The 20,956-nt window shown below is 43.6% G+C and overlaps 1 protein-coding gene across 2 annotated transcripts in view; it reads left to right on the plus strand.

Moving 5' to 3' along the window:
- The first annotated feature begins 1,107 nt into the window (after positions 1-1,107).
- The window catches only part of TMEM163 (transmembrane protein 163), a 233,304-nt gene continuing 213,455 nt past the window's right edge, over positions 1,108-20,956 (plus strand). Inside the window, exons 1-2 of one of the 2 annotated variants that reach the window (XM_056117618.1) lie at positions 1,108-1,413; positions 6,858-6,977. In XM_056117618.1, the coding sequence (XP_055973593.1) occupies positions 1,209-1,413; positions 6,858-6,977 (325 nt within the window). In that variant the 5' untranslated portion in view covers positions 1,108-1,208. The remainder of the gene's footprint in view (positions 1,414-6,857; positions 6,978-20,956) is intronic. The other variant, XM_056117619.1, reaches the window with a different exon arrangement.

Consider the following 20,956-nt stretch of genomic DNA (forward strand, 5'->3'; position numbering starts at 1 on the left):
AGCAGGTAAAGCGTGTTGTCCAAGGTCCACGCAGACGTCTCTTCCTCCAATAATAAAATATAAAATGAGTCCCCGTTCCCATTTTTCGTGATGGTTCCAGTGCACCACAAAGGCACTTCCGTTCTACCGCAATTTCGATCCTCAAAGCGAGCATGAGAAAGGACACGCTTTACTTTTCAAAAACCAGGGTGCCCCCCACCCCCACCCCCACCCCCAGTCAAAGTGAGCAGGTTTTAAGCGGTGCATTTTGGAGAGTTCAGATGAAACCTGGACTCCAGGTAACATCTAGCTGCATCCGTTCAGCGGCCGGTTGTCCTCTGTCCCTCTGGGAGCGAGGACCCGGGCGGCGAGGACCAGCTGGCTGCCCCGCTGCAGGGACCGCACCAGTGAGGGCATCGGAGTTAGCCGCGGTCGGATTTGGGGGGCGTTCAGGAAGAATTGGTCCCGCCGGAGGGGACGGGGAGGGGGTAGGCTTCTCCTAGGATGGGGGCTCGACTCAGGGGGTGGGGGGAAAGGGCGAGTAAGTGAGAGGACTGAACGGGACGAAGGCCCAGGGAAAGTCGCAGTGGGGGGATCTTGGGGTCCACATCTCGGCCACGCTCGCGGGTCTCCAACGCCTGGCCCCTGTGAGTAAGGGGATGCTGGAGAGAAGGAAGCCGGAGGTCAGAGCCCACATGAGCTGCAGAGACTGCAGACCAGGGGGAGACCAGACCCTCCCCGGCGTCTGCAGCTTGCACCGCTCTAGCGAGGAAAGGAACCGAATCCGGGCGCAGCCCGTGCGCGCCCGCGGCTCCTCGCGGCCGCGGGTTCCCGGACGGCAGAGAAATCGGTTCTGGAGGTGCCGCACCGCGGCCCGAGCGGGTTCCTCCCGCACCCCTGGCCCCGGCCTGGACTCCAGCCGCCGCCGCGGGTCTCTCCGCCCCCGGGGACTGTCACCCCCACCGAGAGTCCGGCGGGGCCCGGGTACGCGGGCCACGGCGCGGGGACCTCGGGGCGGGTCCCGGGCGAGCGCACCTGCCCCGGGGGGCGGAGCGCGGCGAACCCCGCGCGGCCCCGCTTCCCTCCGCCCCGCGCCGCGGCCCCACCCCGGCCCCCGCCCCCCGCACCCCCGCTCGGCCGCGCGCTCCGTGTCCCCCTGCCGGCTCCCAGCCGCGGCGCCCCGCGCATCGCCCTCGCGTCCCCGCCGCCGCCACCCCGCGCCCCGCGCCATGGAGCCGGCCGCGGGCAGCGAGCGCCGCAGCGCCCCGGGCCCCGCCGTCCCGCCGCCGCCGCCGCCGCCCCGGGGCCCCCCACCCTTGGCCGCCGCGCCGGGCCCTCTGGGGACCCCCGCGCGGGAGCCGCCGCAGTCCGACGACGAACGGCAGATGCGCATCAGCGAGAGCGGCCAGTTCGGCGACGGGCTGGAGGACCGAGGTGAGCGCGCGTCGGGGCCCGGGCCGGGCGGGCGCGATCGCGGGTGGTGAGCCCGGCTCGCGGGGCGCGGGGGGCGCGGGGGGCGCGGGGGGCGCGCGGCGCCGGGACGTGTCCGCCCAGGCTCGGGGAGCGGCCGCCCCTGCCGCCCGCCGAGGCTTCCTTCCCGCTCCGGCTCCCGCTCCCATCCCCGGGGATCGGAGACACGTTTGGGCGTCCCGGACCTACCCGGCCTGGGCCCGCCGCGCCCGCTGCAAAAAAAGTTTGCAGGAGGCGGTGTTTCTGCCCTTGCTTGTGTGTGTGTGTGTGTGTGTGTGTCTTTCGTATTTGCTCTCGAAACCCAGCGCTTCGGCGGGGACACTGCGGACCCTGCTCGGCGCCGCAGACCCGAACGGAGCTCGACACTTGCTCCGCTCCGCGTTTTTTGCGACCCCCCGCCGGCTCCCCCAGGAGAACTTCGCCCCGCCGGGTTGGCTTCCCGCCGGGCGTAGGGAGAAGGAGGGAAACCCGGCGGCCCCTCGACGTGACTTAACAGGGGACCAGCGGGCCCCGTGGGTCACCGACCCCGCTCTCCGGCGACGGGGCGTTTGGAATTAATTCCTCATGGGGACGGACATCACGGACACCTGGGGGTCCCAGGAGCGCACGTCCCCATCCTCTGCAGAATCCCTTCCCAGACACTGACCAGGGTCCTCCTCCCCTTCCCCAACACACACACACACACACACACACACACACACACACACACACACACACACACACGCACACGGGAGAATCTTTGCAGGGAAGCCACATCCCACCTGCAATCAGAGCCCGTTCCCCCGTTGAGTTGTCTGCATGAAACGCGGGAGTCACCTCTTTTCATTCCCTTCTTTCTCCTCCGACATTCCGCTTCCCCTCCCTCATTTCCTCTCGGCCTGAAGGGAGCCCCTTTCTTGGCCACACCTAATGCCTTTTCTGCATCCCGCTGAATCCAAATCTCTGTACCATTCCTCCAGTCCCCCCACCTCCCCCGTCCCCAAAGACTGAACGGTCTTGCTAAAATCTCTTAGTGGCCAAAGCGGGCTCCCTGCAACCAGGCTTTCCAGCCAACGGAACCGGCTCTTCGCCACCCCACCCCCTTTTCTTGGACGCCTTATTTTGTTGGCTGTGGCGGATTTATATATTTTAGTCTTAGCAGGTTTTTGTCCTATTCTTAGTCTCTCCTGTGCATTTTTTTTTAAAAAATTCCGGTTTAGTGTTCGGATGCACGATGTCATTCCCCTTGGAAAATTTAAACTGTAGTATATGAAATAGAACGAAAGGACAATTTTCAGAATCACCAGGAATCCTTGGCGAGACCTGGAGCCGCTCCAGGGGCAACGAGTTCTGTACCTCGGTTACAATTTCTCCTCTCCCATTCGTAGCGATCATTTTAGAGCTGATGCCTGCAGACAAGCGCCCAGCCAAACCCGTCTATGTTGTCGGCCCCTTCTGCAATTAACATGGTAGGACTGAACATTTTTGTTTGGAGCAAAGATCTCTGGGCAGATCTCTTTTCTCCGGTCCCCTCCCCTTCCAGCACTGCGGGCCATTTGCACAAGGCGTCCCATTTCTCCCCACCAAATGGCAGGAGGAAAGAAAGCATTGATTTGGAGCTCATGGTCAAGTGTAAAGAGCCCTTCTGGATTCATTCTTTAGATTGTTTTTCACTGGTCAACGGGATTTCATTTTCCCTTGTATGCTAGCTTGAAAGCAGCCACTGTTCATGAACTGTCACTGTGAGGAAGCTTTGCTACCACACACAGCCTCTCTGTGAGGACAAACCCTGGCCACCGAAGCGCCCTGTCCCGTGTGGCATGGAGAGAAAGCTGAAAGTCAGTATGACATTCCTTTGTCTGACCTACTCCCGGAAGCAAAGAGTTAATGATGAATCAGTCATTTTTATTAAATACATCAGCAGGCTACCTGGGGAGGCTTATTAGAATATTCTGTGTCTGCGTTATTTTTTTTTCTAAGGGGCTGCATCTGTCCAGCATTGATTTTTCAATCCCTTGGGGGTGGTTCGATTGCTGCTACCTTTTCCCTAATGGTGAGGGGATTAGGGAAGGAGTAAACCCAGCGTGGCAAATCTGTACACAGTTCCTGGCTCACTTCCTCGGAGGCCTAAATACCTATAGGGGGTGTGTATGTCGGGGGGAGGTTGCCTGGATATGCACGGTGCTCCTGCTTGGCCTTCTCTTTCTTGTCTTATTCTTCTGAGCTACCAGGATTAAAAAAGAGCACGTCTAACTCTGATCAAAGGTGTGTTTGAGGACTTTGGAGGTAGATATTCTGCCCCCCTTAGAAGTAATGTGGGCTGATTTCCAGAAACCTACCTGGTTCATAACGGCAGTAACTGCAGTGCCATTTGGCTGAGACTTCAGTAAGCCAGAACCGTGTGGACCAAGATATTTCGAGACTCAACATAAATACAGACTGTTTCTACCTCCTTCCAATTAATATCCGCTTTTCTTCTTACAACACTTTCCCCATCATTCTTCCCTGAGCCTCAGGGTCCAGCCCAAAATTAGAATATTATTTGTTTCAGCATTTCCCACTTCCTGCTAATAAGTACTTCTCCCCTCTCCCCTCCCCCACCCCGCCAGGGTCTTTGAGTGCCTCTTAGGAAAAAGCAGTTCATGCTTACTTGGAAGTGACCAGTGGTTTCAAACTCCCTACATGTCATCACACCCAGTCCCTCCTGATTGTGATGACATGTGACACCTGAGAGAGATTAAAAATTTGAATATGGAAGCCAGTTGCAGATAGGAAGGAGACAGCTCTGGGTACAAAGCTGAGACCTGCCTCAACTTCTCTAGGCTCTGCTCCCTTCTTTCAAGAATACCTTCATGTATGCTTTAAGAATTGTCACCCACTTTCCAGAGCTTGTGAGTGTGTGAGGGGCCGTCATGGGGTAGAGGCAGAGGCCTCTGAGTGCACCTGTGAACTGGGTCTTGGGAGGTCATCATAGTCCACTTCCTTTTGAGAAGTGGTTGGTTTTCCATCCTTGCTGCTGGCTAGCTTGTGAGGGGAGAAAAATAGTAACAAAAGTTGGGAGGAAATGGGAAAGTTCCTTCCTCCCTGTACAGTCTTCCATTGGGGTTACTCCTTTTCATATACAGACACCAGATGTGAAGAGGAATCTCCAGTTCTGCTTGGAGAGGACCTTCCCCTTGCAGATGCTACAGCCCAGTCAGGGTGTCACCAAAGCCCCTTACTGGGAGCACTACAGGGGAGAGTGTAGATTGGGGTGTGTGGTCAGGACCAGCTCCTTTGCTGGCAACTGCTGGCTTTTGAAGGAAAAATAAGATCTTGTGGCAGAATAGAAAACTCGGACAGTCGTCTCTTCTCTCAGAAAATGAAATCTTACTCTAAAAGGAACCTTGTTTTTTGCCCCCAGTAGACAAGCCTCTCGAGATTGTTGCTGTCAAAATATCCAACAAATGAACTCTTATTTGAGTCAGCACTTTAATGTGAGAGATTCCCTTCTGAAAATCAACTGGCCAGAATAAAAGGAAAATTTTTATATCATCTGAGAAAAGAGAACAAAATTATTGATAATATTTGGGACCTGCCCACTCTAGGCTGTGGCTTTAACTGGGTACAAGTGTGACTGTTGGCTAGGGTGAACATTAGAATGGTATGTTTGTCAGCATCTAGGAGAGAAATGGACAAAGGACCTTTAATTTGAGATGACTTGTACCCAAGACAGAATTTGACAAGAGAGGTTTCTGTTTTTCTTCAGTTTTGTATCTAAGAGCTTTTGCTAAGGAAGGTTTGGAGGCAATTTTATAGCAAGTTGGTGGAAATGTTCTTCATTCCTCCTTGCATTGGCACCTACCTTTTGATTTTTTATTAACCTACAGGTTTGGCTTACTTAGAAATCTCTGGGCTATAAACTTAGCTCACTAAGCAGTTTTCTGGATATTTCTTCCTCCTTCCTTCAGGACATGTTTTGGGGTGCTTCAGTCAGGGTGGTTGAGTGGAGCAACAGCATTTTAATAGCGTTAAACATATTCACACTTGGAACCAGATACAGTTTTCAACAGCCAGACTTAGAGTGTTGCTGCTAGAGTCATTCAGATAGAAAGATGCTTTCACAGGGTGTGAGGTGTGGCATGTCACACTCTTTGCAATATTTTACAAGTCTGTGTCTGATCTCTAACTGCCAACCCTGTCAGTTGAGGCTACTGTGAGGAAGCCGCTCCCCTCTGCAAAGTATATTGTGGATTTAGGAGCCAGAGATAGTCTACAGCTCCTGTTGTGGAATGAACAACTGAAAACTCCATTCTTCATGCAGCTAAGAGATTCCACAGATGATTTTTCTTTTTGCAACTAGAGAAGTATTTAGTGAATGTAAGAAAATAAGAAGTATAAATCAGGAACAGAATGAAGGTGTTCTGGTTCTTGAACCCAGGCTCCTAAAACTTGGTTCTTGACTCTGAGTCATCATACCTTTCTGTTGTTGTCCAGGACTCCTATTTTGTTTGTTTGTTTGTTTTGGGATTACATGTGTCAGTTCTCAGGGCTTACTCCTGGCTCTGTGCTCAGGGATCAGTTCTGCTGAGGCTCAGGGGACCAGAGCAATGCTGATGATCAAATCTTGATCAGCTACATGCAAGGCAGATGCCTTATGCCCGAACTATCTCCTTGGTCTCTTGCCAAGGACTCAATGTTGAAAGCCTGGGAGACAAAAATAATCAAACTTTTTGCACCTGGCTTACCCAAAGAGGCCACCTCCACTTTCAGCAGATTTACTCCACTTTTAATGTTCTGAAAGATTTTTGAAGTGTGTTTGATACAAATGGATACATACTATAGGAAGAGGAGGGAAGAAAACTTGGTGTATAATTTAGGTCCCAGTGATTAATGTTCACTATGCTTAAGGAAAAAATAGTTTTTCTCCTTCTAGGGGATAAAAGATAGGAGGATCTTTGATATTCCTTACTTCTTGCTTTGGGCAAAACCACCTTTTGGGGCCATGCTGGTGGATCAATGCAAATCAATGCCTCAGTTAAATGTGAGCAATTAATGCTACTTTCTTGACTGAGAGCCTTCATGGAAGGTCAGCACCTATGTGAACCATAGTTGACACAGGAAAAGAGATGGCCCAGGTTATGCATCAGGTCAAAGAACAGTGGGGTTTGCAGGTCTCCTAAAGCTGTCAGCTGCTGAGTCCCTGCACAGACTCATAGCCCATGTTCCCAGAGTCTAGAACTCTTTAAAAGAGATGCACCAAAGCTCGATTTCTTTGTTAACACACAGTGTGGGGCAAGCAAAGCCCACCTTGGCACACTGGTTTTCTGTTTGCAGTCCTTGGGCAAGGGTGTGTTGTTCTGATTGTGGGTTTTTGAATAAGGAAATGTCTAACTTCCTTCTCTCCTTGTTCTTATTTTTTGTTTTATTTATTTATTTTTTTTGGTTAGGCTTACTAGAAAGCAGCACTCGACTAAAACCCCACGAAGCACAGAACTACAGAAAGAAGGCGTTGTGGGTCTCCTGGTTCTCCATTATTGTCACACTGGCCCTGGCGGTAGCTGCCTTTAGTGAGTATCAGTCTTACCAATCGATACTTGCTGGTGTGGCCTGTTTTATTCTCTGATTCCTGTGGGATGCACTTTTGCTTTTTAGTTGACTGCTATTGATGAGTAAATTTTTTCAGATGACTGGGTCGTCAGGGTACTTATAAATTAGTAAAATGGCTTCTCTGCTTTGCAGAGGAAAGACGTGGTTAAGAGGAGAGCTGTACTGGGAGCCTAAGCTCTCATCAGCATGCAGGTCTGTGGAGCTAGATCCTTGCTGCCAGCTGCATAGTGAAAAGATTCTCTTGGTGGATGCCTTCAGCCTGGGCTGACAGGTGACAAATGTATATCTTTGACATTTGTATTTTGAACCTATTGCAATTGGACAATATCAACCATTTCACAGTATGTCTTCTTTCACCTTAGCCTGTATAGGGTTTGGATGAAAATCATGTACACTTTAATGAAAGAAAAAATGGGAGGGTCCTCTGTCAAGTTTTCGGTGGCCAAGGAACAAAAACTCTTATGACAATCAAGAAAACATAAGGCCTATGAATAGTCCCCTTTGGGTATTAGGATTCCTATCAGTTGTGTGTTCTTAACTCACAGTTGCAGCCTAAAGAAATGGGTGTATGCTGTTTATTCTTATTAATTTGTATAATTGTGCAATGATTCACAAGCTGAAGCAATATCATTCAGCTTCAGATCAACTTCGGTAGAAAGCACACTGGCTTTTTCTTTTCATGCTGAGAAAATGGAGACTGTACTTTGTATGTTTGTGATACCTTATTGCTTTAACTGAAAGATCCATATTCTAAGTGATGAGCATAACGCAGCATGTCTCATGTGACAACCCTGAGAGTAGGAGAAAAAGGGGCTATGTCATGGATGATATGGCTCTGTGTGCATTGTTTAAAAATCTATTCTGCACTGCTGGTGGAAGTTGGTGGTGTCTCCCAAGAGGCAATATTAGAATTTGGTCAAATGCGTCCTGCAATAGTATGCATATATTACTTGAAGCAATTTATGTTGTAAACACTGTACCATATCTTCGTTTAAAAAAAGAAGCCCAACATTTAGAAGCAAAGTAATTCGTCTCAAAGTATAAACATTTCAAAGCATAAACATTTTACCAGTGAGCCAGAAATCTAATCAAGAGGAATTCTGATTCTTGAAAATAGCTACTCCTTCTCTGATTTCCCTTCCCTCCCCCCTTTCTTTGAAATGCTGAAACAAGAATAACAAGCCAGATTGATGTCCCTGGAGGATAATTTGATTGTGGTGGCTGGTGTGGATTCTGCATTTGACAGCATAATTTACATATGTAAAGAAAGAGGAAAGGAGTGAAGGATGGTGATTTACAAACAGAATAATAGATTTACAAACAGAGTAATAGTTACTCAGACTTCTCCGTGCACCTAATAAAGCTATTATGACTTTTTCATTTAGATGTCTGAGTGAAGATCTGAATGGAAAGAAATATTGAGAAAGTCTTTTCTTTGGGAGAATAATATTACATTTGATGTACTTAATCTTGTAATAGGGAAAGATTATGAGGAAATTTCAGTTTCACATGTTATGCCTAATCAGATGTAAAAGTTCTGTTCCATTTCCTTTAATCAGAAAAGACTGCCATATAATTAGGGTGTTGCCTTGTGGAATATTTTTTTTAAATAATGTTATCCTTGCTTGTAGCAATATTTATTAATTTTTTTACTTTGTTGCCAATACAAGGTTGACATTGACATATAATATCATGATCTATGTTATTTATAATATAGCCAACTTGTTCCCAAGTTACTTTCAGCCTTTTTAGTTAAAATATAAAAAAATGTAGATGATGAACTATATTTACTTTTTTGGCCCACCTTAACTAGCTTAACTATGTACATGCATACATAGTATGTGTATGCATGTAGGTATGTATGTATGTTATATTTTAAACATACAGGGTGGTTTCTGTTGTAAGGGTTATTAGTTTTATGCTTTAGTTTTCTTTTTTTTTTCTTTTTGGGGTCACACCCGGCGATGCACAGGGGTTACTCCTGGCTCTGCACTCAGGAATTACCCCTGGCGGTGCTCAGGGGACCATATGGGATGCTAGGAATCGAACCTGGATCAGTCACGTGCAAGGCAAATACCCTACCCGCTGTGCTATTACTCCAGCCCCAGTTTTAGTTTTCTAAATGTGTTTGTAATGTGAAATATTTAGAATCCTTTCAAAAGCATCATTTACATGTTTTCAGATTTGTGCAGTCTTTTCTGTTTAGAATGGAAAGAAAATCAATACAAACTAAGCAGCAGAAACTGACTTTTGAATTAAGTTTAAATTAACATCTAAAGGAAAGTTATATGTTACTGAAGTGAACACTCACACACACATGCACACACACACACACAGCACAAGGAGTTCCAAGCCTTATTCTCTCAAGAGGCAAGTGACAAAATGATAGTATGAAGCTATGAAGCAGAGTGGTCTGGTCTGATGATTCCCCATTCTATCCAATAAAATGACTAGTTCAAACCAGTTAACATTTTAAAAGAGAATTACTGTGGAATTACTATAAGTGATGCTTTTGTGGGAGACAGAGAAGTTTGGAGTGTATGTGTATGTTTGTGTGTGTGTTGCAGAGGCATATTATCATGAAGAGAAGCTTATCATCTACCATTATGTCTTCTGTCTACTGTTGCTAGTAAACCCTTTGGGGGCAGGAAGACTATCCATCCTTATGTGGAGTAAGGATTCAGAATTGTCAGATGACTGAATTGAGAGATTAATTCTTTTTGTTCCATACAAGGAATATATTTATTTAAAAAATAGTAATTTCAGGGCCCAGGAAGGTAGTTCAAAGGACTTCAGCACATGCCTTATATACTGGAGGCCTGGTTTGATCCCTGGCACAAGTTGGAATGACACCCGCCTCCTAATACCAAAGCAGGGAATAGCCCCTGTGCACTGTTATGTGTGGCTCCAAACAAAAAAAAACAAAAGGCAATAAAAGAATTTAATCTAAAGACTTGTTTAGATATCAGACTTCGCTATCATTTATTTTAAAAAGAGCTGAAATACTCTGGGGCAACAGTATCATCCTATGGTTACTCTGTCTAAGGTCTTAGAGTTCTCTCATCTAGGGGTCAGTTAATATTCCTACTGTCCCCTCCTCACCTGCCATGTTCTTATTATCGTGGATGCTGATTTTTAGCTCAGCAACTAAAGAAATGCTGTTGTCTCTTTTGTCTTTGCAAATAAGGTGATGAGTATATATAAATTTGGGGGACACCTCTTTTCTCAGTCAACTGCCAAGATTAACATCTTTGTATAGTATAAATATATGTACATTGCAGGCAAAAACTGTTATTTTTATCCTTCACAAACCTTCTGTAATCACTACACTAAGTTTTTATAGATTAGTAGTTTCTAAAAATTCTCATGATAAAAGTAACTTTGGAAAAGAGTAATGATTTATTTGTGAAAAATCAGTTCAGTATATATATATACATATATATATACAGACACACAGATAAATATATGTAATTGTGGTTGGCATTCATATCTGTGGTACAGTATAAAAAATAAAGGCTGGAGCAATAGCACAGCAGGTAGAGCGTTTGCCTTGCACACGGCCAACCTGGGTTCGATTCCCAGCATCCATAAGGTCCCCCGAGCACCGCCAGATGTGATTCCTGAGTGCAAAGCCAGGAGTAGCCCCTGAGCATTGCCAGGTGTGATCAAAAAAGAAAAAAAATAATGAACATTCTTTCAGAGTTTGTGATATGAAAATAGTTTGAAAGAAAACCGTGCTTTTGAAAGGGATATGAACTATTCTTGATAACATTTGGTAATATAGTGATTTTGGACCTGCTCAAATGCTGATAAAAAACAGATGGTAATGCATCTGAAAACTTCAGGAAGAGTCCTAGTTTGGCTTTAAAATTGCTCTGATTTATGATCTTTAAGCAGGATGGAAAATGGCAATTTGTTTTGAACCATACCTTTAAAAATCTGTTTTAATAATGATACTAGAAGGAGAACAGAAGCTGTATTTTAAAATTCGGGCTTTGACATCATTATGTTTGTTAGAACAATTTCGGAAAATCATTCTAATTCTGAGGTTTGACTGAAGGCAAGTTAATTTTCAGGTGTTCAATGCATGTTTCGTGGGAAATGAAGATATATTTGAAACATTCTCAGGGGAAAACTTTTTCTAAGATACACAGTTCTACTAGCAAAAAAGATGAAGTACTCCAAACCAAGATCTTCTCAGAAATACCCACTTGAACATTTAGTGAAGCAGTACATTTAAGATTCAGAGAAAATCGGGCCGAGGAGATGGCGCAAAGGGCTGTACTGCATATGGGACAGTCCTGGGTTCAATCCCTGGCACCACATGATCCCTGTATAAGGCTAGGTGTGGTTCCTAAGAAAACAAACCAAAAGAAATAGGCAAATTTGAAAGAACCTACTTTCCTTGTATATATGGGATTTTTTCTTGATCCTTAAAATGGTAGGATTAGTGTATATATTTTTATTTAAATCTTGTGAGTCCAAAAGTTGAGAGGTAGATACAATGAAATTACACATCTCTTCCATAAACTCAGCAAACAAGGTCTGGGAACGTGCTCAGGTATTTCCTCAGTGACACATTGGAAGCTGGGTGGATGGAAATGGCCTGAGATTCAACCAGGGCTGGCTGCATGTAAGACAAGTGCCTTAACCCCTGTTCTCTGTCTTTGGCCTGACATACTGCTTTTTTAAAAAAAAACATTGCACCTGTATATATTCCTGAAAGTCAGGGCCTGTCTTTCCCAATTTGTATTCTCAGCTCCTAAATCAGCTATTAGTTGGGCTGGGATAATGTGTGTGTGTATGTGTGTGTGTGTGTGTGTGTGTGTGGTACCAGAGATCAAACTTCATACATGTGAGGCATGATCTCTGCGTGGAACCACATTGCACATTGCTGGCTCTGGGGTGATTTTTTTTTCTTTTTGGGTCATACCCAGTGATGCTCAGGAGTTACTTATAGCTCTGTACTTAAGAATTACTTCTGGTCATGCTGGGGGATCATATGGGATGCTGGGGATTGAACCCAGGCCAGCCACATGCAAGGCAAACACCCTACCCACTGTACAATCACTTCAGTCCCTAGGGTAATTTTTAGCATCTGCATCCTTACTTAAGACATTGTGGCCGAAGCAAAGTGAAGACTTTAAAAAGAAAGTGTTTTTTGGGACGTGCCTGGGATCAGACCTGGAGCCTCTCACATATACAAGGTGAGTGCTCTGCTGCTGAACCACTTCTAGCCTAAGGATGGTATGTTTACAGATAATGACTCCAGACTAGAAGAATAGCTTTTTCAAAGTTACTAGGAAGCAGAGAGATTGCAGTGGTACCTCTTTCACTTTGTAAGTAACCAGGGACTCCTCCCTGGCTCTGGAGACTGGCCACTGCATGGGGTGAAGGAGGGAGGAGGAGCGAGAGCACAGCTCCCATCTGTGTGCTCAGCTCACAGTGAGCTGCTGTTCCTGCGAGTGGAGGAGGGGGCTGGCAGCTGCTTGTGTGTTCCCCTCCCTTCTCCTTGGATTCCACACACAGCATTTAATGAAAATCTGGCCAGGCTGCATTAGCATGGGGGTGTCCTTGTCGCAGTGCTGTGACTCAGGGAAGCTAGGCAGTGGGCCCCAGCTGGTCCCATCTCATTAAACCCTGAGGGCCCTTGTCCTTTCTTGCTGGGGCCCTGGGTTGTGCTTGGAGATGGTTCTTGTCCCATGGGAAATTCCTCAGGGCTTTTCCTATCATTTGATTTTTTTTTCAATCATATCTGCAAACTAGTGGAGAAAAAAGGGTTGTAATGGTCTGTGTGTATGTGTGTGTATTCAAGTTTGTGTCTTTTTTAAGTCAATATTATGGAATTTTTATTCTTTTCAATGTATTTTATGAATTCATACCTATCATACAAGTCTTTAACATATTCTGAATTAACTTTTATGTATGATGTGAGCTAATGTTTCAAGTTGTCTTTTGCGTTTAGGAATATTCACTTAAGAGACTTTCTACATCTTATTCTTTTGGCTTCTCTGTTGTAAATTAATTGTTCATAAATCTGAAGGAGCATTTCTGGGTTTTCAATTCTATTCCATTGGATTGATTGTTTACCTTTATACCAATACCAAACCATTTGATATAGCTTTATAATATGGATTAAGATTTGGAACCATGTTGCCTCTCATCTTTTTCCCTCAGAATTACTTTACCTAGTTGACGGCTTTTCTGTTTCATGTAAGTTTTAGTATCAAGATTGTGTCTTGATTCTCTGGGAATTGCGTCTCTCTCTCTCTTTTTTCTTCTCATCCTCCCCCTCCTCTTCCTCCTCCTCTGTCACACGACATTGTTCAGGAGCTAGTCCTAGTTTTGTGGTCAGGAGCAATCCTGGCAGTGCTCAAGGACCCATATGTGAGGCTGGGGTTTTGAAGGGGCTTCATGGGATGCAAGGCAAGTACCTTACCCCTGTACTTTCTCTCCTGTTCCTGACAGTTTCTTCTTGAAGGTGAGTTTCCTGGTGCCTAGCCTGAGTTAGGTGAGCAGATGAAATCAGAGGGAGAGAAACTTCCAGTGTGACATATATTAATCCAGCTCACCCCTTGAAAGACCGCTCCCTTTCAGACCCTTACAAGGCTTAAGGAAGCTATCCCAGACCTCTAGAGAAAGGCCAGCCTGCAGCCCTCGAGCCCCCTGTCTCCATGTTTGATGGTGAAGACACAGGCAGGGAAAGGGCAGAACTGAGAATTATTAGGGTTGCCACAAGGTACCACAGCTTAAACCCTAGCTTCTTAATTTTTTTTTAAATTGATTCACTGTGAGAAATACAGCTACAAAGTTGTTCATTGTTGAGTTTCAGTTATACAGTGTTCCAACACCCATCTCTTCATCAGTATACACATTTATTGTCACCAGTGTCACCAGTCTGGGGACATTGTCCCTCCCCCCTCCCACCTCCCCCACCACTTTTCAAAAGTGTCTCTATGAAAGACACTTTCTTCTCTCACTTTTTCTGTTTTTCTCTCTCTCATTTTCCTTTTAGGCATTGTGGTTTTCATTACTGTTGCTGAACGGGTATCATGTATGTCACTTCCTTTCAGCATGCAGTTCTTGTCCAAAGTAATCATTTCCAACTCTCATTGTCATAGTTCTAACTGCATCCCCCCACTCATTTGTAGCAATCTTCCTACCATGAACTAGTCCTCCTGGTCCTTGATTCTATTGTCTTTGGAACCCTAACTTCTTAAAATGTGAGTAGTGACCCCATATGGGTTGCTTAAAGGAATGTGTGTGGGGGGGTCTAGAAAAATTGGGTATCAGTAAAAACTTTCTGAATGTGAAACGATCAAATATTAACCCCAAGTCAACCATATCAAGAGTCTGAGGTATTTCTGGGCAGTGCTCACCCATATTGCATTTCTTGGGTGTAAGGGGTTCAGAGAGGAGGAACAGGTCTAAGAGGCCGTGGCTTCATTTTCTTACCTGCAAGGAGGATGTGGACACAAGCCCAGGCATCAGCGGTGCTGGTTTCTTCTCAGACCGTCCTCTCCATGGTTTATAATCCATGGAGAGAATCGTAATAGGTTTGCAGTCTTCCCCTTGGGGGTCTGTATCCTTATATCTTTCTATAGGACACCAGCCAATTTGGGTCAGGGTTACCCTAATAACTGCATCGTAACTTAATTATCGCCTCTTTAAAATCCCCACCTCCAAATGCAGTGTCACTTTGAATTATTGGTGAGTTAGGTCTTCAGCTTGCATTTTAGACTCAATTCAGCTCATAACAATAGCTTCAGCGAGCAGGAGGGGGCAGAGGAAATCAGTAGCTTGCCGGACTCTCCAAGAGGGACGAAGGAATCGAACCCAGGTCAGCCGTGTGCAAGGCAAATGCAAGGAAATCAGAAGATCTCAGAGGAAAGTAAAGGCACTTCCCTGGAGGACTTGACCTTCATTGAGCTGGACAAGGAGCTCTCACACACCCACTGCCTAGGAAGACAGTGGGGAAGCTTGATTGTTTCAGCACAGTTCCATGTAGATTGAATGGGTGGACCTTCCACTAGAATTAATAACCCATGAGACTGACCTCATAGAAATTTGTGTTTGGAATTTTCATAGGATTGTCTGGGGCAGAGACTCTGATATTTATTGCAGGAGATGATTTGGGGGAAAGGGCTTTCAGGAATAATACTTGAGAAGGAACAAGAGAAGTAAGACTGGGGCAGAGGAAGGGATTAGATGTCAGTGTTGTTGCCTGAGACTCAGGTCTCATAGGGACTTGGAGGCTGGAATGGTCAAGGGAAGCAGAGAGCTGACACAGGCCTCAGCTGGGTCACCCCAGAGAGATTGGATGAGGGAGTTCCAGGAGGGGATGCAGCTATGAGCCACGGGCAATCTCATTACTGACTGCTGGGGCATGGGGAGTGGGCTGTGGGCCCAGGCCACAAAAGAGGTCCCAGGAGGCATCCCATGAGATTACCTGAGGAATTTAAACTTCCCTCTTTGAACTCTTGAATCAAGATGTGAGTTCAGATTTGGCCTTATGATGGCAGTTCTACAGGAGAACATGGAAGAAACCAGTGCAGAACCTCAACTAAGACCCAGTGGATGGATGGGCTGGAATGGTAGCGCAGTGGACTGGGCATTTGCCTTGCACGCGGTTGACCTGGGTTCGATTCCTCCATCCCTCTTGGAGAGGCTGGCAAGCTACTGAGAGTATCCTGCCCGCATGGCAAAGCCTGGCAAGCTCCCTGTGGCATATTCGATATGCCAAAAACAGTAACAACAAGTCTCACAATGTAGACGTTACTGGTGCCCGCTCTAGCAGTTAACAATGGTAGGGCAGTGCTTGAGGATAGTGATTCAGGACAGTGCTACAGACAGGTTCATGGATGGAGAACTATGGTGAACACATGCCCTGACATTAGGAAGCTCCCAGGGACTGGGTCCACCATGAGCAAGAGTCATTCATGTAGCCTGATGAGAACTCAAATTCCAGGTGAGAGAATTACCTGACAGAATCTGTAGCATAAGTGTGTTTATTATGAAGATAATATCAAAAAAAGAACCAAATGTGTAAAAGGAAAGACAATGAAAAGAGCAAATAGGAAATAACCAAGTAAATATATTTTGATTATTTTCAATGAGCTGTACCATTTAAAAATTTTAAGACCTTCAGTTATCCCCAGTTACTCTTGTTTCTGATTTCCCTTTGTACCCATCCTGAAAACCACTTTACCTCCACTAGTTGGTTCTTTTTTTAAAAAAATTTATTTTATTTTTATAAAGCTGTTCACAGTAATTTATTACATTCAATATTCCAATACCAATCCCATCACCATTACACCTTCCCATCACCATATTTCAAAATTTTTCACTTCAACCCCCAAAGTCTGCCCCCAAAGTAGGACCTAAATAATTTATTTTATTTTGCTTGTTAGGGGCAGAAAGATAGTACATAGTTTAAGGCACTTGCCTTGCACGCAGCAGACCCCAGTTCAATCCCTGGCACTGAACCTGGTCCCTCAAACACTGCCAGGAGCAATCCCCAAGCACAGAGGTGGGAGGAGCCCCTCAACACTGTCCTTCTATCCAAAAACAAAGATTTATAATGCCAGTTTTTGATGTTTTTGGGTTTTCTTTGTCAGTTAAGCACTTCTTGTTTTTGTTTTTTGTTTACCTCTCATCATAAAAGAAGCTCATTTGCTCTTATTCTTTACTAGGCCCACAAAAACATGCTGATCTGAATTTCCATCCTTGCCTAAAAGTTACAGCTTTTTATGATTCTCTCCATGTTAATCCTGTTCACTGAGCTATATGCCAAGAATAATTGTTTCTTTCCTGACAATTTCTTTGTTTTCTCTGGTTTTAATATATTTTATTCATGCCTACATTTACTTCTCTCTGAATATTACATTCATATTTCTTATGAAGCCCCAGTTCAGCACTTCTATTCCAGCCTCTACTTTTCTGTGCTATTTTCAGATGTATCAATAATTCTATCATCTCTTCTGGAGGCAATATGTCTTGGAGCTTTTGATGTCCTCTAAGCTGTTCTGGCAGCACTGTCTTCCTGGTGCACAGCTGCACCTCAAGATTGTCCTCTGTCACCTTTGGAGGCATTTGCTTTAGGGAAAGCAACTCTCCTGATTCCCTAAGAAAGGGGAACAGAAAGTTGAAACTCACAAGCCTGAAATACCCCTAATAGATCCTGATGGTTGATGGTCAAATGGAAAAGCTGCAGTAGGAAGTAATGTTTCTTAATAGTTTTGAAGGTTTCATGCCATTTCATTCTTCGTTCTAATGTTGTTATTACCATTTAAAATTGTTCTATATCCTAATATTTGCATGGGACTTTTTTGTGGGTCCTTTCTCATCATGTTGGTGCCATCCTCATAGCCCTTTCTGTCACTTTATTCTATTTCCTGGGAAATTTTGCCTATATATTTAGTTCCTTGTGTTTTCTTTGTATTCATATCTTTCTCTTGGCTTTCCATATTTACTCTTGGATAGTATTTTTTTAAAACTGAATTGAGTTTTTATTTTTTGTTTTTTTTTTTTGTGGGTGTCATACCCCAAAGTGTTTGGGTGCTACTCTGGGCTCTAGTGTTCAGAGGTTACTTCTGATTGTGCATGTGGTAGATTCCAATCATTGGCAAACAAAAATTTAAAACACAGAAAGTACAAATGCCAATAAATTTAACTAAAGATCAACTAAAGTCTATGGACAGAGGAAAAAAATACAAAAAAAAAAGCTGAATTTCTGGGAATAGTTACTTATAAGAAATTAAATTTTTATGTGTTTTAAGGAGATGCAAGGGCTGTTGATTGTACTTTAGTTTGTGTGGCAGTAACGTTAGATTCATAAAAGCCAGTGTACCCCTTCTATGCCCAATATTTTATTATGTCCATTTTTACTATTTTTTAAATAAAATTTTCATACACACACTACTGAAAATAGCATTATGTCCTAAATTCAATCTAATGGAAAAGTAAAAGGAACATACTTTTGAGAAGTATATATTTGAATTTATAAATACAAGGCATGATAAATATTAATAGAGACAACAAGTCGTTTATACCTGCATATATAGCACAGCGGGTAGGGCGTCTGCCTTGCACGCAGCCAACATGGCCAACCCGAGTTTGATTCCTTCACCCCTCTCAGAGAGCCCGGCAAGCTACCGAGAGTATTCGATATGCCAGACACAGTAACAACAAAGTCTCCAATGGAGACGTTACTGGGCCCGCTCGAGCAAATCGACGATCAACGGGAGGGCCTTTACCTTTTTACCTTTACCATGAGAACTTTAAAGTAGATTGGGGTTGGAGAGATAGTGCAGTGGGTAGGGTACTTGCCTTGCATATGGCCTACCCGGGTGTGATCCCCGGCATCCTATATGATCCCCTGAGCCCACCAGGAATAATCCCTAAACCCCGCTGGGTATGGCCCCCCCAAAAAACAACAACAACAAAATTAACTAGACCTAACATGGATGAATCTGAAAAATTGTGTTGATAAATAAAAACTTAATGAGATCCTATCATTATAAAATTTTATTTTTATTTATTCTTTTTGTTTTTTTGCCATTATATTATTTTTAATAAATACAATCTACTCTTTGAGAAATAAGTAGAGTATTCATAAGCATGAGAATTATAAACTAAGCTCAGTATGGTGTGTTTATTGGTGTAGATAGAAACAAGAAGTTTGTGAAGAATATGCAGAAGACATTAACTATAATGTTTGTGAATATGAAAGAGTTCTGGAGTTAAAAATGTAAAATTTTAGGAGTTGTCAAAATGGGGTGGAGAATATATTTGTTACTGACAAGCTAATTTTCTTTTCCTTAAAAGCAACGTGTTTTATAATTGTGCTAGAATAATTACTTAAAAATTGTCCAGAATTTTACCAAACTATGTATTGGTGATGATTATTCTCCGTCAACTCTTCCCAGGTTCTATTTGTAGTTTTATGCTTTACTATTTTAGAGAAGTTATCATGAATTACAAGTTGTAGTAGGTGTTCTAGTATATTGCTTTAATTTTATACCTTTGGAATTTCTGGTATATGTATGTTGAATCTTCTTTACTTCTTCATCTATATCTGTTAATTTGTCTCAAACACTTTTTATCTTTTATGGCTTTTCAAGTTTAAAAGTTTTCCTTCTTTCTATATTTAGTTATTTAAAATTATTGCTATTGTTTTTCTCTTGCATTTATTTTGGATTTCTCTTTATGGCTGAAATGAAATTTTCTTTTGATTTTAAATCTTTTATGAGTTCTGATTTTGGCTTTTCAAATATTTCACTTCCATAACATTTTTAGGTTTTAAATTCTGATGTATAGAGATATATGCTCGAGTGGGCCCAGTAACGTCTCCATTGGAGACTTTGTTGTTACTGTGTCTGGCATATCGAATACTCTCGGTAGCTTGCCGGGCTCTCCGAGAGGGGCGGAGGAATCGAACTCGGGTCGGCCATGTTGGCCGCTTGCAAGGCAAACGCCCTATCCGCTGTGCTATCACTCCAGTGCATTTTCATACATGCATTATTTTATTTTTGTTTGTCTTGATATGCTATGTTATAGTTTGTATCAGTTTTGTGAGAGCACTTTTTTCTGGTTGTGTACACCTAATATGTAGGGATATTTTTTGCTTTTCATTTTTTAATTTAATTTAACATTTGAGTGTTTAGAGAAATGAGAAAGAAACCTAATACCACTATTTATTTATTTCTAGAAAAATTTGGAGTTTATAATTATCTTAGTACCTTTTCCATGATGCTTTTTCTTATCCAGGAAGAGTTCAGATGTTCCTACTAATTGCATTTAAAAATAATGCAGAGTTTTATGAAGACAAGAGTACTTTGTCCATTTGATACAGTCGATTCTAAATATGAAGATAGCCTGATGATTTTTTAAAAAATGAACAATGTTGCAATCTTCTTTCAAAAATACCCAGTGAGAGTTTGGATCGAATTCCAGTTATTCATTATTGTGAATTAGGAGATATGATAACAACTGAAGAGCTATTATATTTATCACAGAGTAATTGACATACCAGACTCCTAAAAGCAGAAGCTTAAATGTTATATGTCTCATAAAGAGAGTATTCTTAGGGTGTTATTTTCAAATGACAAGGATGGCTATTTTTCATTGGAAGAAAGGACAGATGGGGCTCATTTCTGCTGAAATAAGATTAAGTTCTTAGTTGTGAGTATCATTACCTTTTAGTTATGAAATCTTTATAAAAATAATAATAATAATACAAGTTCTTTAGCTCTACAGTATTGTCAGCACCATAAGGCAGGAGATGGACTATTTTTTTCCCCAGCTAGCACTATGTCTAAATTGTCATCATGAGAGACTTGTTTTTCCCTTTTTAGTAAATTTTAATGGTCCTTTTGGTTTTGTCTGAATATATCTAGTGTTGTGATTCTAAAAGTTTTGTGAGAACTAGTCTGTGTTGCCCAATCCTAATTATAGAAAGTTTTCTTTTTGTTTTGGAAGCCACACGTGGCAGTTTCAGGTGGACAATTCCTGCCTCAATTCTCAGGGGTCACTTCTGTAGATGCTCAGGGTATCTTGAGTTGCCAAGGATTGAACCCAAGCCTCCTGAATGCTAAGCACATACTTAGCCCATGGAATTATTATTGTTCCTGCCTGAAATTATTATTATTATTATTTTGCATTTTGGGTCACACCCGGCAATGCTCGGGTTACTCCTGGCTTTACACTCAGGAATTACTCCTGGCGGTGCTCGGGGGACCATATGGGATGCTGGGAATTGAACCCGGGTCAGTCGCGTGCAGGACAAACACTCTACCTGCTGTCCTATCACTCCAGCCCCTGAAATGATCTTTTAATGTCAGCTAAAATTTGTCTTTTCTGTCTGCTGCTTCTTAGGTATCATTTTTGTACCTGAAAATTATCAAGCATATCTCTGCTGGGCATTGTGTTAAGTGTAGTA

Source organism: Sorex fumeus, unplaced genomic scaffold (genome assembly GCF_029834395.1).
Source record: "Sorex fumeus unplaced genomic scaffold, SorFum_2.1 ptg000035l, whole genome shotgun sequence".
In the NCBI taxonomy this organism is placed as follows: Eukaryota; Metazoa; Chordata; class Mammalia; order Eulipotyphla; family Soricidae; genus Sorex; species Sorex fumeus.